Source organism: Pelobates fuscus, chromosome 4 (assembly GCF_036172605.1).
Source record: "Pelobates fuscus isolate aPelFus1 chromosome 4, aPelFus1.pri, whole genome shotgun sequence".
Classification (NCBI taxonomy): Eukaryota; Metazoa; Chordata; class Amphibia; order Anura; family Pelobatidae; genus Pelobates; species Pelobates fuscus.
In genome coordinates this window covers 282,358,356-282,373,212 of record NC_086320.1, presented here as the reverse complement: position 1 = coordinate 282,373,212, position 14,857 = coordinate 282,358,356, and the positions used below count along the sequence as shown (strand labels likewise).

The 14,857-nt window shown below is 45.8% G+C and overlaps 1 protein-coding gene across 4 annotated transcripts in view; it reads left to right on the top strand.

Moving 5' to 3' along the window:
* The window catches only part of ELMO1 (engulfment and cell motility 1), a 381,378-nt gene that overhangs the window by 331,391 nt on the left and 35,130 nt on the right, over positions 1 to 14,857 (top strand). For all 4 annotated transcript variants that reach the window (XM_063452154.1, XM_063452153.1, XM_063452157.1 and 1 more), the window contains 2 exons: positions 2,457 to 2,620; positions 9,057 to 9,169. In XM_063452154.1, coding sequence (XP_063308224.1) covers positions 2,457 to 2,620; positions 9,057 to 9,169 — 277 coding nt within the window. The remainder of the gene's footprint in view (positions 1 to 2,456; positions 2,621 to 9,056; positions 9,170 to 14,857) is intronic.

The following is a 14,857-nucleotide window of genomic DNA, read 5'->3' as shown; positions in this document are numbered from 1 at the left end:
GTAGCAGAGTGAGGGAAAGAGGGGCTGACAGAGCATGGGAGGGAGTGACAGGTAGCAGAGTGAGGGAAAGAGGGGTTGACTGGTGACTGAGGGAGGGGGTGACAGGGTGACTGAGGGAGGGGGTGACTGGTGACAGAGTGACTGAGGGGGGGTGACTGAGGGAGGGGGTGACTGGTGACAGGGGGGTGACTGGGGGGGTGACTGGTGACAGAGTGACGGGGTGACAGGGTGACTGAGGGAGGGGGTGACTGGTGACAGGGTGACTGGGGAGGGGGTGACTGGTGACAGAGTGACTGAGGGGGGTGACAGGGTGACTGAGGGGGTGACAGGGTGACTGAGTGGCTGAGGGGGGATGACAGGGTGACTGAGGGGGGGTGACAGGGTGACTGAGGGGGGGTGACAGGGTGACTGAGGGAGGGGGTGAGAGGGTGACTGAGGGAGGGGGTGAGAGGGTGACTGAGGGAGGGGGTGAGAGGGTGACTGAGGGGGGGTGAGAGGGTGACTGAGGGAGGGGGTGACAGGGTGATTGAGGGGGGTGACAGGGTGATTGAGGGAGGGGGTGACAGGGTGAGGGGGGTGACAGGGTGACTGAGGGGGGGTGACAGGGTGACTGAGGGGGGGTGACAGGGTGACTGAGTGGGGGGGTGACAGGGTGACTGAGTGGGGGGGTGACAGGGTGACTGAGGGAGGGGGTGACAGGGTGACTGAGGGAGGGGGTGACAGGGTGACTGAGGGAGGGGGTGACAGGGTGATTGAGGGAGGGGGTGACAGGGTGAGAGGGAGAGGGAGGGGGTGAGAGGGTGACTGAGGGAGGGGGTGAGAGGGTGATTGAGGGAGGGGGTGACAGGGTGACTGAGGGAGGGGGGGTGATAGGGTGACTGAGGGAGGGGGTGAGAGGGTGACTGAGGGGGGTGACAGGGTGACTGAGGGAGGGGGTGACAGGGTGACTGAGGGAGGGGGTGAGAGGGTGAATTTACAATAATATTATCTTACCATGATTCAGGGGCTGTCTCTCTCCATCCCAGCCCAGGCGGTGCAGGCAGAGTGGCCGCAGGGGAGAAACCTGTCAGAATGCACGCTCTGCGCCCCCTGCTGGCACACTCCATAACAACCTCCCTGGTGCTCAGTGATGACTCAGAACACAGGCTGGGAATCCCCTCCCTGTGCTCTGACTCACTCACTGAGCGCCTGAGCCGCGAGGGAGAGGACGACCAGCAGGAGGGACAGAGTGTGGCACCCCCCTGCTGGATGGCACCCGGGGCGGACCGCCCCCCCCCGCCCCCCCCTTAGTACGCCACTGCATAAATGTATAGCATTTCTAAAAAACATAAGCTAATACTATCTCATTTTATATCTTTCAAAAAAAAAGGGGGTGTTAACAATTTATTGTAACAAAGTTTTGTTTATACAAAAATTACAGTGCCCCTGTCTTAGCAAAGCAAGATTTATAACAGACAGTTTTGTGGTTAATTTTGCAACTGTTATATTATTTGGTAAATTCTATTTTATTCCAGCCAGAAATCTTGAACATTTTAAAAAAAAATGTAAAGGAACACTATAGTCACCAAAACCACTTTAGCTTAATGAAGCAGTTTTAGTGTATAGATTATGCTTCTCAGGTTTCACTGCTCAATTCACTGCCATTTAGTAGTTAAATCACTTTGTTTCTGTTTATGCAGCCCTTGTCACACCTCCCTTGACTTTTATTGACACAGCCTGCATGAAAAAAAACTGGTTTCACTTTCAATCAGATGTAATTTACTTTAAACAATTGTATATCTTTCTCTGTAAATTGAACTTTAATCACATACAGGAGGCTTCTGTGGGGTCTAGCAAGCTGTTAACATAGCAGGGGATAAGAACATCTAAATTAAACAGAACTTGCAATAAAGGAAGGATAAACTTTAGATGACTCTTTACAGGAAGTGTTTAGGAAGGATGTGCAAGTCACATGCCGGGAGGTGTGACTAGGGTTCATAAACAAATTGATTTAACTCCTAAATGGCAGAGATTTGGGCAGTGAGACTGCAGGGACATGATTTACACACCAAAACTGCTGTATTAAGCTAAAGTTGTTTTGGTGACTATAGTGTCCCTTTAATTGAATACATCAAATACAAATACACACATATCACCCAATTCCATTGTAGCCATCACACTACATCAGGAATGTTGACAGTTTACATTTGTAAAAGACATTTGTTTACAGACTCACAAGGAACTAGAATATTACGTAAATTGGTATTGTGAACAGAATCAGATCCACACTTTACATTAGGGTGTGCGGCCAGAGAAAATAACTGTCTTAATTAACTTAATTAAATTGAAAAGAAAGTAGGGTAGAAAATAACATATCTAGGTTCAGGATGCATGTTTTGTAACTAAGCACCAAGCAATATGTTGAAATAGTGGTCACCTATAATGCATTCATGTGGTTCTAATTTTATCTTCAACAGGTCATGCAAGTTGTAAAGGAGCAAATCATGAGGGCACTCACAAACAAGCCCAATTCTCTGGACCAGTTTAAATGTAGACTTCAAAACTTGAGTTACACAGAAATCTTGAAAATTCGTCAGTCAGAGAGAATGAATCAGGAAGATTTCCAGTCTCGACCGATCTTGTAAGTAGCTGCTTTATAACCATATGACAAATGTTGCTGATATCTACAGAGACAGCAGCTTGCAAAATGATACAACCCCAGAACAGCACAAACTTATTCAACAACAATGAAATCAGAATCGAGCAGAAAACACTGTGCTTTATTTCTAGTAAACAGTCTATGAAAAACTATTTTAAGAATTTTTAGAAGCTCATCATATCCCCATTGCTACGGGACCAGAATATATATTGCAAAATGTATTCACATGAAAATGTGCTTAAAGGATCCTATAGTGCCAGGAAAACAAACTCCTTGTCCTGGCACTATAGGTTCTTGGTCGGGACCCCCCTTCCCTCGGTGCTGGAGGGGATAAAAGCCCTTCAGCCACTTACCTTAATCCAGTGCCGTGCTCCCTCGGGACTGGTGACCTCTTCTCCCCGCCAACGTTAGCTAACGAATGGATGCGAATGCGTGAGCACAGGCAGAGGTGCTCGCGCATTTAAACCCGCCCATAGGAAAGCATTACTCAATGCTTTCCTATGGGTATCTTATTTCAAATAAGTGCGATTTACTCGGTGTAAATTGCGGAAGCGTCTCTAGTGACTGTCAGGGAGACAGCCACAAGAGGCTGGTTTAACACTCAGTGTAAACATAGCAGTTTCTCTGTGTCAAGCTGTGTCATTCTAAATGCATGCAAAACATTGGAGTTGTAGTTCTACAACATCTGGGGATCTACCTATTGGGAAGCCCTGTATTAGATTTTCACTTTTTTGAGGGTTGTTGCATGTTTTCGCTATCCATTTTGGTTGTCAAATGAATATGGTGTTTTAAGGTCGTGCTGGATGTATCAAACTAGCTAGGGATATGGTATGTTAGATAAGGCAGTACAAGGGGTCAGTGATGTACAATATATACCAGTGAGCACACAAAAAAAAGTATAGTTTTGTGAGGTATATAAGAGGGCATAGCCAACACCTATGCAAGACCATGTAAGATGATGTATGATCGTTATAGGGCTGGCCAACTGAGATCCATAAGATTATTATTTTGTTGTCTAGCTTAAATATTATTCTAGTAATATTATTAACTAAAACATAGGTCACAAATTACCTGTGCAGTGTTTTTAGGCTATAACTTTTAGAGACCTTGGCCAACCATTTGCCAAATTTTAGCTGGTAAATATGTACAGTATGTATATATAAAGTCTTTCCAGTATATAGTGCTGGAATTCTTTTTTTTTTTTAAGGGACTGTGTGGCTTACAAATACAAGTACGAGCCCGATTGGTGAGTCTTGAAGTGACTGACCTCTGTTTATGTATCCTAAAAATTGTATAGCTCACCGACCTTTGTTTATGTATCCTAAATTATGTTAATAAATAGAAACATTAAGATTGTTCAATCAAACTGTGTTCAATTTAAAAGCTACATGTGTCCTGTAGCATCACGGACATCTTATTTGACAACTATTAATTTTAGCTGCTCTATTGATTCAATTCAGCTGCATAAAACAGACATAAAAAAAAAATAATTAAAATCACCTGTCAAAACATATTATTTTACATACAGTTTGAAACGTAACCCATCACAACTAATTAATGGAAACAACACATTACAGCTCCCCATGTCAATTTCAATGTTTTCAGACAATCACACACTGACCCTATGATACAAATATTGTAAAGCGCTACGGAATCTGTTGGCACTATATAAATGGCAATAATATTAATAATAATAATAATAATAATAACTGTACGTAACTGCATGTCAGAACCTATTATTGGCTTAACTAAACATCTCTGTAACTACAAGCTGTGGTCCTCCATAGCTTTATTATGCATTCATCCTCTAAAGCCTAAGCAGAGGTATCATCTCTGGAAGGCTGCCCACCCCACCTTCCCCACTGCTCCCATTCCCACTGCTGTCCATGAGCTCTTCATCCCTTGTTCCCTAGATTTACTAGCCTTAACAGAAACATGGCTCCCCCCTCTTACACTTCTACCCCTGCATCTTTATCCTTTGGTGGTCTTCAATTTAGCCACAACCCAAGACACTCTGAATGTAAAGGTGGTGGTGTAGGGTTTCTCCACTCACCTCACTGCTCCTTCAAACCTCTACCCACCCCCTTCCCTCTCTTTCCCATCATCTGAAATTCATTTGATTCGCCTTTTCAAACCCTTCTCTGATAACATAGCCATTATTTATCGCCCTTCTGGTTCCCCTTGACCACTTTGCTGCCTGGCTACCCTACTTCCTCTCTTCTAATATTCCATCCCTAATTCTCGGGGACTTCAATATTCCGATTAACCCACTTTTGACCTCAGCAGCCTCTAAACTACATTCAATTACTTCCTCCCTTGGGCTATCACAGTGGGCTAATTCTCCCATGTAGCTGGAAATACCCTGAAACTAATTTTATCTTATGCAAGTACAGTATCTAATATAATTTCCTTTCTCTGATCACCACCTCTTATCGTTTGCTCTCAAGTACCCCCTCATCCAACTATCTCAGTCTAACCCCATCAACTCAGGAGGAACCTTAATTCTGTTGACCTCCAGCACCTGTCAGCTGATATTGATTCACAACTGCTATCCATCCCTTCCCTCTCCTGTCCCTCACTGGCCATCTCCACATATAACACTACCCTCACCTCTGCCTTGAACGCTGCAGCCCCGCTCCAAACATGCACCTCGAGGAGGGCAAGCCCCCAACTGTGGCATACTAAATCAACACTCTACCTGCAAAGATGCTCCCGTTGTGCTGAACGCTCCTAGAGAAGGTCTTGCACCCAGGCAGACTATCTCCATTCTAGATTCATATTGTGTTCATACAGCACAGCCCTTACCCTCGCTAAACATTCATACTTTTCCTCTTTCATTAGTTCATGCTCCCGCAATCCCAGGCATCTCTTTGACACCTTTAACTCTTTTCTTTGCCCTGTTGTGGGCACCCCCCAAACTAACCTTACAGCCGATAGCTTTGCATGCTACTTTACCGACAAGATTGAACAGCTAAGGAAAGAATTCTTCCCACTTTGCCATTCTCTTTCCCCTTTACTACCCTTCAGACTACTGAACAAGAGGTGGCTGTGTTCCTCCTTTCCTCTTGACCCACCACTTGCCTGCTCGATCCTGTCCCATCTCACCTTATTAGATCTCTCTCACCCTGTCTTGTGTCTTCCTTAGCACACATCTTCAACTGCTCTCTCTTCTGGCATTGTCCCTGCTGACCTTAAACATGCCACTGTAGTACCTATCCTGAAAAAAACATTGCTTTGCCTGTCATCCCCCTCTAACTATTGTCTCATACCCCTGCTCCCTTTTTCCTCAAAGCTTCTGGAAAGACTTGTCTTTACCCGTATGTCTCACTTCCTCAATTTCAACTCTCTCCTTGACCCTCTTCAATCTGGCTTCCGCCCTCTCCAAAAGCAGTATTGCCCTACTACAGTCTGTAATGAATACTGCTGCCAGACTGATTTTCCTCTCTAGTCTGTCCTCTCACACCTCACACCTCTGTCAGTCTTTACATTGGCTTCCTGTATCCTATAGGAGTTTCAAAGTACTAACCCATACATATAAAGCACTGAACAAATCTAGCTCCTCTTATATATCTTCACAGATCTATAGGTATGCCCCTCTTGGGTCTCTCCGCTCTGCCCGTGACCTTCTCCCTTCCGCTACTCGCACTCATACGACCAACTCACGCTTGCAGGACTTCTCGCAGATGGCTCCCTTCCAATGGAATAGCCTGCCTAACGCCTTCAGACTCTCCCCTTTAAGAAGTGCCTTAAAACCCACCTCTTCAGGAAAGCTTATGGCCTCCCAGAGTAACCTCTACCTCACATACCTGTCCTTTGCTCTCTTCGAAAGGGCAGCACTGTACTCTCTCCTCCAGATCCGCCTCACTCCCACCTTATTTAATTGCCATTCCTGTCCTAATGTGTTTTATGCCCCACCTCCTATAGACTGTAAGCGTGTTTGAGCAGGGTCCTAATTAACCAATCGTTCCTGTAAGTTTTCTTGTAATTGTCCTATTTATAGTTAATTCACCCTTTTAAAATATTGTAAAGTTCTACGGAATCTGTTGGCGCTATATAAATGGCAATAATAATAATCATAAGATTTGTGTATTGTACAACTGTACCTTGTCGGGGACATTTTGCATATTTTATTATCTTCTTCCCCGTTAATTGTCATATCGTCATATTGGAAACAAAATTTTTCGGATAAAGAAAACTGAAACATTAGGAATACAAACATGTATTCCTAACTCTGTAGTGTTATCCTACCTATAGGTAGCCGCCGCCCTCACCCTATGTGAGTGTTTAAAAGGTAATATTTACTTAACTTTACCCCCTCGCAACACTGCTCTCCGGGAGGTGCTTCCGGGATTTTTCCAGACTTTAGGTTGTCTAGCTAAACATGCATGAGGACATCCAGCATCCGTGAAAACCCCATAGGAAAGTATTGACTCAGTACTTTCCTACGGGGAGGGTTTAATGCACTGCGCATGATTATTGCCCCTCCCAAGATGATGTCGGAGTAGACAGACTGCCAAAGTAAAGGGTTTTTAACCCTTTGTTAACCAGGGGAGCCACAAGGGAGGGGGAGGCAGAGGATACTGTATTATTGGGTATAGAGATTTGTATTCCTAACCCTATAAGTCTGACGTCAATCCATACCAGCAGTCCTTATAATACCATTAATGTTCCACAAGCTATAAAAACGTATTTTCTAATGAAGACTGCCTAGCCAACACAAAAAAAAAACTGGAGATGCTTATTAGCCGCAGACTGAATATTCTACATTTAGAAATTATACATGAGATGATCTTAAAGAATCGGGATTCTGGAGTGGGACTTGTTTATTTAATTGTATCCAATGCAGAATGTCATTCAAATAGATTTAAAAAGTGAATGACTGTGTTCAGTAAGAAAACAAAACAAAATACTGGCTCTAGTTTACTGCACATAGCAGTGGTAGGTTAAATCCCTAGATAGCAGCCAGCAGCATTTAAACATCTGTTACAGCAAATGGCTGGAACTTTAATATGCTTGCAGAACGAGTCTCCACTGTGACATGAAATCCCAACTAGGCTTGGAATCAACAGATTCCCAACTTGCACAAACAGCTGTACAAACAACCATTAACATATAGTGGGCTGCATACATCTTCTGAATTCAATGTGTTGCACGATATTTTGGATACTTCAGATGCTCAGAATTGTGGGTAGAATCACATCAATGAGCAGGTGTTTCAGTAAAATTTCAAATTCTCTCAAACACAGGACACATAATGAGTATTCATTACATAAGTCCATGGCAGAAACAAGACTAGAGTGGATTTTGTCTATCTTTAAAGGGACACTATAGTCACCTAAATTACTTTAGCTAAATAAAGCAGTTTTAGTGTATAGATCATTCCCCTGCAATTTCACTGCTCAATTCACTGTCATTCAGGAGGTAAATCACTTTGTTTCTGTTTATGCAGCCCTAGCCACACCTCCCCTGGCTATGATTGACAGAGCCTGCATTAAAAAAAAAACTGGTTTCACTCAAACAGATGTATTTTACCTTAAATAATTGCATCTCAATCTCTAAATTGAACTTTGATCACATACAGGAGGCTCTTGCAGGGTCTAGCAAGCTATTAACACAGCAGGGAATAAGAAAATCTTAATTAAACAGAACTTGCAATAAAGAAAGCCTAAATAGGGCTCTCTTTACAGGAAGTGTTTATGGAAGGCTGTGCAAGTCACATGCAGGGAGGTGTGACTAGGGTTCATAATCAAAGGGATTTAACTGCTAAATGGCAGAGGATTGAGCAGTAAGACTGCAGGGGCATGTCCTATACACCAAAACTGCTTCATTAAGCTAAAGTTGTTCAGGTGACTATAGTGTCCCTTTAAGTGTTCAAAAAAAACACTTTTTTTATCTATGTCTATCCTCTGTTCGTACTCCCATATCAGACTCTCGCCTTCTCTAGGGCTGCACCGGTCCTGTAAGAACTCCCTTTCCGAGTATCCAGTCCCTCTAAAAAATCATTGAAAACTCACTTCTTCAGGAAAGCATTTCAACTGTACTTTTAGCAGCTTTTCCTCCCTGCAGCCTGATTCGTCTCCTGCAAAAAAACAAACAAACAAAAAAAAAACACAACACAAAAGCCCTTAGGGAATAATACTATATTAGCAACCTAGTTTTCTTCTCTAACCTTTTGTGTCATTATGTCCCACTCCCTCTAGCATGTAAGCTCATTGAGCAGGGCCCTCAACCCCTCTGTTCCTGTGCATCCATGTTGTCCGGTCTCAAACTATGTGTATGTCAGTCCACCCATTTTACAGCGCTGCGGAATCTGTTGGCGCTTTATAAATAATAATAATTAGAACTGCAGTTGTGAATGTGTATGTATATGCGGTGGTTACATCAAATCTCTTCACTATGGATGTATCTTGTATTTCAGGGAGTTAAAGGAAAAGATTCAGCCAGAAATCCTGGAACTCATCAAACAGCAGAGACTTAATCGCCTAGTTGAAGGAACATGCTTTAGGAAACTAAATAGCCGAAGACGGCAAGGTATTGTATTCAGTTCTTTTGAGACTGCCGATGAAAAGATATTGCTGTGGCCTTTGGCTGCCTTTACCATCATGCAATTGTCAGTGCCATGAAGTGTTGTATATCTACTAACTTTATGAAACATTGTAATCCAGTGAACTCTTAAAGTAAGACTCTCAGAGAAGGTTCTTATGATGTTTTTAATACAATCACCAAGAGTTCAGTTAAATTTAAAAATAGCATGAAAAGGAAAAAGTTGGAAAATTAGGAGATACTTAACTTATGTCAACGTAAGCTTGCTATTGTGCCTGGAGACTAAAATAAATCTTTTGGGTGGACTTTACTACCCCATTAAAATTTCTAATGTATATTGTGGTGGTGTATTCAGTAAGCCACGATTACTACATAGCTACATTGTAATACAGATTGAAAAAAGACTCAAGTGCATCAAGTTGAAGTGATTTCTTATTTGGCCACAGTTAAGGAGAAAAACCGAAAAGGTAATTAAATTTCTCCTTGGATCAACAAACTCTTAACAAAAATTAATTATTCCTTGAGTTTTCTGATTTTCAAAAAAAACAACCCAGTTGTCTAAAAAGTTATATAGAACTACCTCTTGAGACAGATAATTCTAAATTGTTATTGTCTTTACTGTAAAAAAAAACAAAAACCTTTTCTTTGCTGTAAGCAAAATCTTTTTTCTTCAACTCTAAATTGTTGACATATTTTGCTTTGGGCAGTTATGTAATGTAATCATATACCCTATGAGATATTTAAGAAAGTTGTGACAATGTGTCTTTATAGCATATATTAATATTTCTGTACTTTTTTTTATGTCTAGTTGGTATAAAATTAAATTTCAAAATGTTCCACCATGTACATGCTAATGTGCTGATGCCTCTAATGCTAATGTGAGGGTGCTTGACCCGTCATTATGAGGGCCTTGCCCTTTTTTGGCTAGCTGCCAGTTCTCAGTGTCTTTGTGAGTATGTAAAGGTCTAGTCAAAAACCTATCCCCTTGTGTGAGACTACAAGATCTAAATACTGAATACAGCAATATCTTGTGAAGGTTATACTATTTGTGGGTAGTGCTTTAACTGCTACAATTTTTTCTTCTCTTTTTATTTTCTGGGTTCTAACTTTAGGCACTGACTTTATGCTCTGTCTGTATAACACTGACTTGTCCATATCTTTTACATGTGACATTATTTAACGTTTTCATTTTCATATATATTAAGGTAAACCTGTCATGACAGATACTTTTTAACCATGTGGCTGTACAATTTAGCGTTTCTTCCCTTAATACTACAAAAAAAACCTCACATTTTTAATTTATTTCTATTACTCTTGTCTGCTGTGGAGACCATCAATCGTTTTTCAGTGGGTGTTACACTTGCTGTAAGACACACTTCTTCTGCTTACCCCTCTTTGGGAAGCAAAGAACATCTTCCCACACCAGGTTAAAAAAAATATAACATTTTATGTTGGCTTTGTGTAAATACAACTTTTTTCTGTCTCCATTCTCAGATTATCTGTCCCCATTCTCAGATTATCTGTCCAAGCTTCTGCAATAAATCATTCTGGCTGTTTCTCTCCCCTACACAATCTGCTTCTGCACTCACACAGAGTCTGCCCCCTCCTCCCTTTTCCCCTTGCAGGCATGCAGGCATTGCTTTAAATTAGGCTACATTTAAGCAGGAGAGATGCCCAGCAGAGGGTTTCCTTAATAACAGATATGCGGAACACATCCTGCTTCTTGTCTCTGTCAGGGCCGGCGCCACCTGTAAGGCGACCTAGGCAGCCGCCTAGGGCGCAACTTACCAGGGGGCGCCGGATCCCTGTGCCCGGTGTGGCTCCTCATGCTGCGCCGCCTGAGCGCTTTAACAAGCCTCAGGCGGCGCAGCACTGCTGTGTGAGGGCGGCCAGGTTTGAGTGACCGGCAGGAGGGAAGCGCAGAGCGCTCCCTCCTGCCGGTCTCTCCATGTAGCGTGGCCGGGCGGCGGAATGACAGGAAGTGCTCACTCAGTGAGCGCTTCCTGTCATTCTGCCAGCGGCCGGGTACAGGAAACAGAGGTTCCTGTCCCGCGTTCCGCGCCGCCCGGCCACGCTACATGGGCAGAGGGACTACTTTGGGAGGGAGGCGGGGGGGGGTAAGGACCACTTTGGGAGGGGGGGGGTAAGGACCACTTTGGGAGGAGGGGGGGGTAAGGACCACTTTGGGAGGGGGGGGGTAAGGACCACTTTGGGAGGGGGGGTAAGGACCACTTTGGGAGGGAGGGGGGGTAAGGACCACTTTGGGAGGGAGGGAGGGGGTAAGGACCACTTTGGGAGGGAGGCGGGGTAAGGACCACTTTGGGAGGGAGGCGGGGTAAGGACCACTTTGGGAGGGAGGGGGGTAAGGACCACTTTGGGAGGTAGGGGGGGTAAGGACCACTTTGGGAGGGAGGGGGGGGGGGTAAGGACCACTTTGGGAGGGGGGTAAGGACCACTTTGGGAGGGAGGGGGGGTAAGGACCACTTTGGGAGGGAGGGGGGGTAAGGACCACTTTGGGAGGGAGGGGGGGTAAGGACCACTTTGGGAGGGAGGGGGGGTAAGGACCACTTTGGGAGGGAGGGGGGGTAAGGACCACTTTGGGAGGGAGGGGGGGTAAGGACCACTTTGGGAGGGAGGGGGGGTAAGGACCACTTTGGGAGGGAGGGGGGGTAAGGACCACTTTGGGAGGGGGGTAAGGACCACTTTGGGAGGGAGGGGGGGTAAGGACCATTATGGGAGGGAGGGGGGGTAAGGACCACTAGGGGAGGGAGGGGGGGTAAGGACCACTAGGGGAGGGAGGGGGGATAAGGACCACTAGGGGAGGGAGGGGGGGGATAAGGACCACTAGGGGAGGGGGGGGATAAGGACCACTAGGGGAGGGAGGGGGGATAAGGACCACTAGGGGAGGGAGGGGGGATAAGGACCACTAGGGGAGGGAGGGGGTGGATAAGGACCACTAGGGGAGGGAGGGGGGATAAGGACCACTAGGGGAGGGAGGGGGGATAAGGACCACCATGGGAGGGAGGGGGATAAGGACCACCATGGGAGGGAGTGGGGGATAAGGACCACTAGGGGAGGGAGGGAGAGGGGGGATAAGGACCACTAGGAGGGAAAGGGGGGTATAAGGACCACTAGGGGGGGATAAGGACCACTAGGGGGGGATAAGGACCACTGGGGGTGGGTAAGGACCAGGGGGGTAAGGACCACTAGGGGAGGGGAGGGTAAGGACCACTAGGGGAGGGGGAGGAAGGACCACTAGGGGAGGGGAGGGTAAGGACCACTAGGGGAGGGGGAGGAAGGACCACTAGGGGAGGGGAGGGTAAGGACCACTAGGGGAGGGGAGGGAGGGTATGGACCACTAGGGGAGGGGAGGGGGGGTAAGGACCACTAGGGGAGGGGAGGGGGGAGTAAGGACCACTAGGGGAGGGGGAGGGGAGGGGGGAGCAAGGACCACTAGGGGAGGGGAGGGTAAGGACCACTTGGGGAGGCGTGAGTCAGGACCACTTGTGGAGGCGTGAGTCAGGACCACTGGGGGAGGGGGGTGAAGGAACACAGGGGGAACGGGGGTGGGGAGGTAAGGACCACTGAGGGAGGAGGAGGGGAGGTCCACTAGGGGTTTGGGAGAGGGAGGACCACTAAGGGGGGGAAGGACCATCAAAGGGGTGTAAGGAGGGATGACTACTAAGGAGAGGGGAGGAGGGTAAGGACCACTAAGGGGGGGAGATTACCACTAAGGGGGTGGGGGGAGTAGGGGAAGGTCTACTAAGGGGTTTGGGAGAGGGAGGACCACTAAGGGGGGAGTGAGAAGACCACCAAGGGGGGACTGCAGGGGGACAGGGGGCCAAGGGAGAGCACTAAGTGACAGAAGGGGAGAACACGGAGGGACAGAAGGGAGGGGGAAATCAATAATTGACCAGAGGGGAGAGCACTATGAATTAAAAAAAAATAAAAAAATAAAGAGCTGTTCCCCTCTCAGTCCCTATCCTACCCCACAAACCCTCTCTTTTACACTACACACATACACAATGCATCCCCCCACACACACAGAAACATACAATGCATTCCTACACACACAGACACACCCGAAACACACAATGCATCCCTTACGTTCTCTTACATAATTAATGCCCCCCTTACAGACACACACTTTATTCAATTACATACACAGAAACAAACCTTACACACACACACACACACACACACACACACAGACACATACAATGCATTCCTTACACGCAAACACACACTACATCCCCTATAAACACACTACATCCCTTACACAAATTGCACACATAAAACATCCCCAACTCATGGATGGGCCATGTAGGTGGATTTATGGGTGGGCATTGTAGGCGTATGCCCCCTGGGGGCCCAGACCTTGAGCTGTGTAAGGGGCCCTAAAAAATGTAGCTGCTTCCTGTTTGTTAATTGTTGTGAGCACTGTTAAAAACAGTCTCCAGAGAGCCTCTTCTACACCAGACCTGTGGAGCCAGACTGAGCCCATCATCAGCCTCTTGTCCTCATCTGGTGGTAAGTAGGCAATCCAATATATTATTAGTGGCACTAATCTCTAATTTACCTCACATTAAATGGATACTATAGTCACCAGAAGCACTACAGCATAATGTAGTGGTTCTGGTGTCTATAGCCTGTGCCTGTAGGCTTTTTAATGTAAACACACTGTCTTTTCAGATAAAAGACCCTTTGTGAAGACTGGCGTTGGCCCATATGGCAGAGCATATGGGCGGGGCATTGTGATGTCACATGGTGGGCAGGACATATGGGGGAGGGGGGGGGCGGCAAATTTTTTTTTGCCTAGGGCGGCAAAAATCCTTGCACCGGCCCGGGTCTCTGTGCTGATCGGCACAGACTGAGCTGACTGAGACGAAGGGCAACGTGCTGTTTTTTAACTTTTGATTTTAGAGAAACCTACACATTTGCTAGCAATTCTGAGATAAAATTTGATTCTCTATCCTTTAGGATTAACTTATATTTGTCATAACAGGTACCCTCTAAATAAAGTTGTTTTTATTTGTGCCAGAGAAATAGCTTGTGTTTGTTATGTTTGTGTAAGGACCACTATAGGCACCCAGACCACTTCAGCTTAATGAAGTGGTCTGGGTGCCAGGTCCATCTAGGATTAACCCTTTCTTCTATAAACATAGCAGTTTCAGAGAAACTGCTATGTTTATAATAGGGTTAATCCAGCCTCTAGTGGCTGTCTCATTGACAGCCGCTAGAGGCGCTTCCGCGCTTCTCACTGTGAATTTCACAGTGAGAAGACGCCAGCATCCATAGGAAAGCATTGAGAAATAGGGACTGGCTGAATGCGCGTGCGGCTCGTGCCGCGCATGCGCATTCAGCCGATGACGACGAGAAGGAGGAGGAGAGTCTCCCCCCCCATCGCTGGAAAGAGGTAAACTTAACCCCTTCCACCGGGAGGGGGGGCCTGAGGGTGGGGGGGACCTAGACCTAGTATGTTTTCCTAGACCTAGTATGTCAGTGAGACAGCCACTAGAGGATTTGGAGGCTGGATTAACCCTATTATAAACATAGCAGTTTCTCTGAAACTGCTATGTTTATAAAAAAAAAAAAAAGGGTTAGTCCTAGAGGGACCTGGCACCCAGACCACCTCATTAAGCTGAAGTGGTCTGGGTGCCTAGAGTGGTCCTTTAA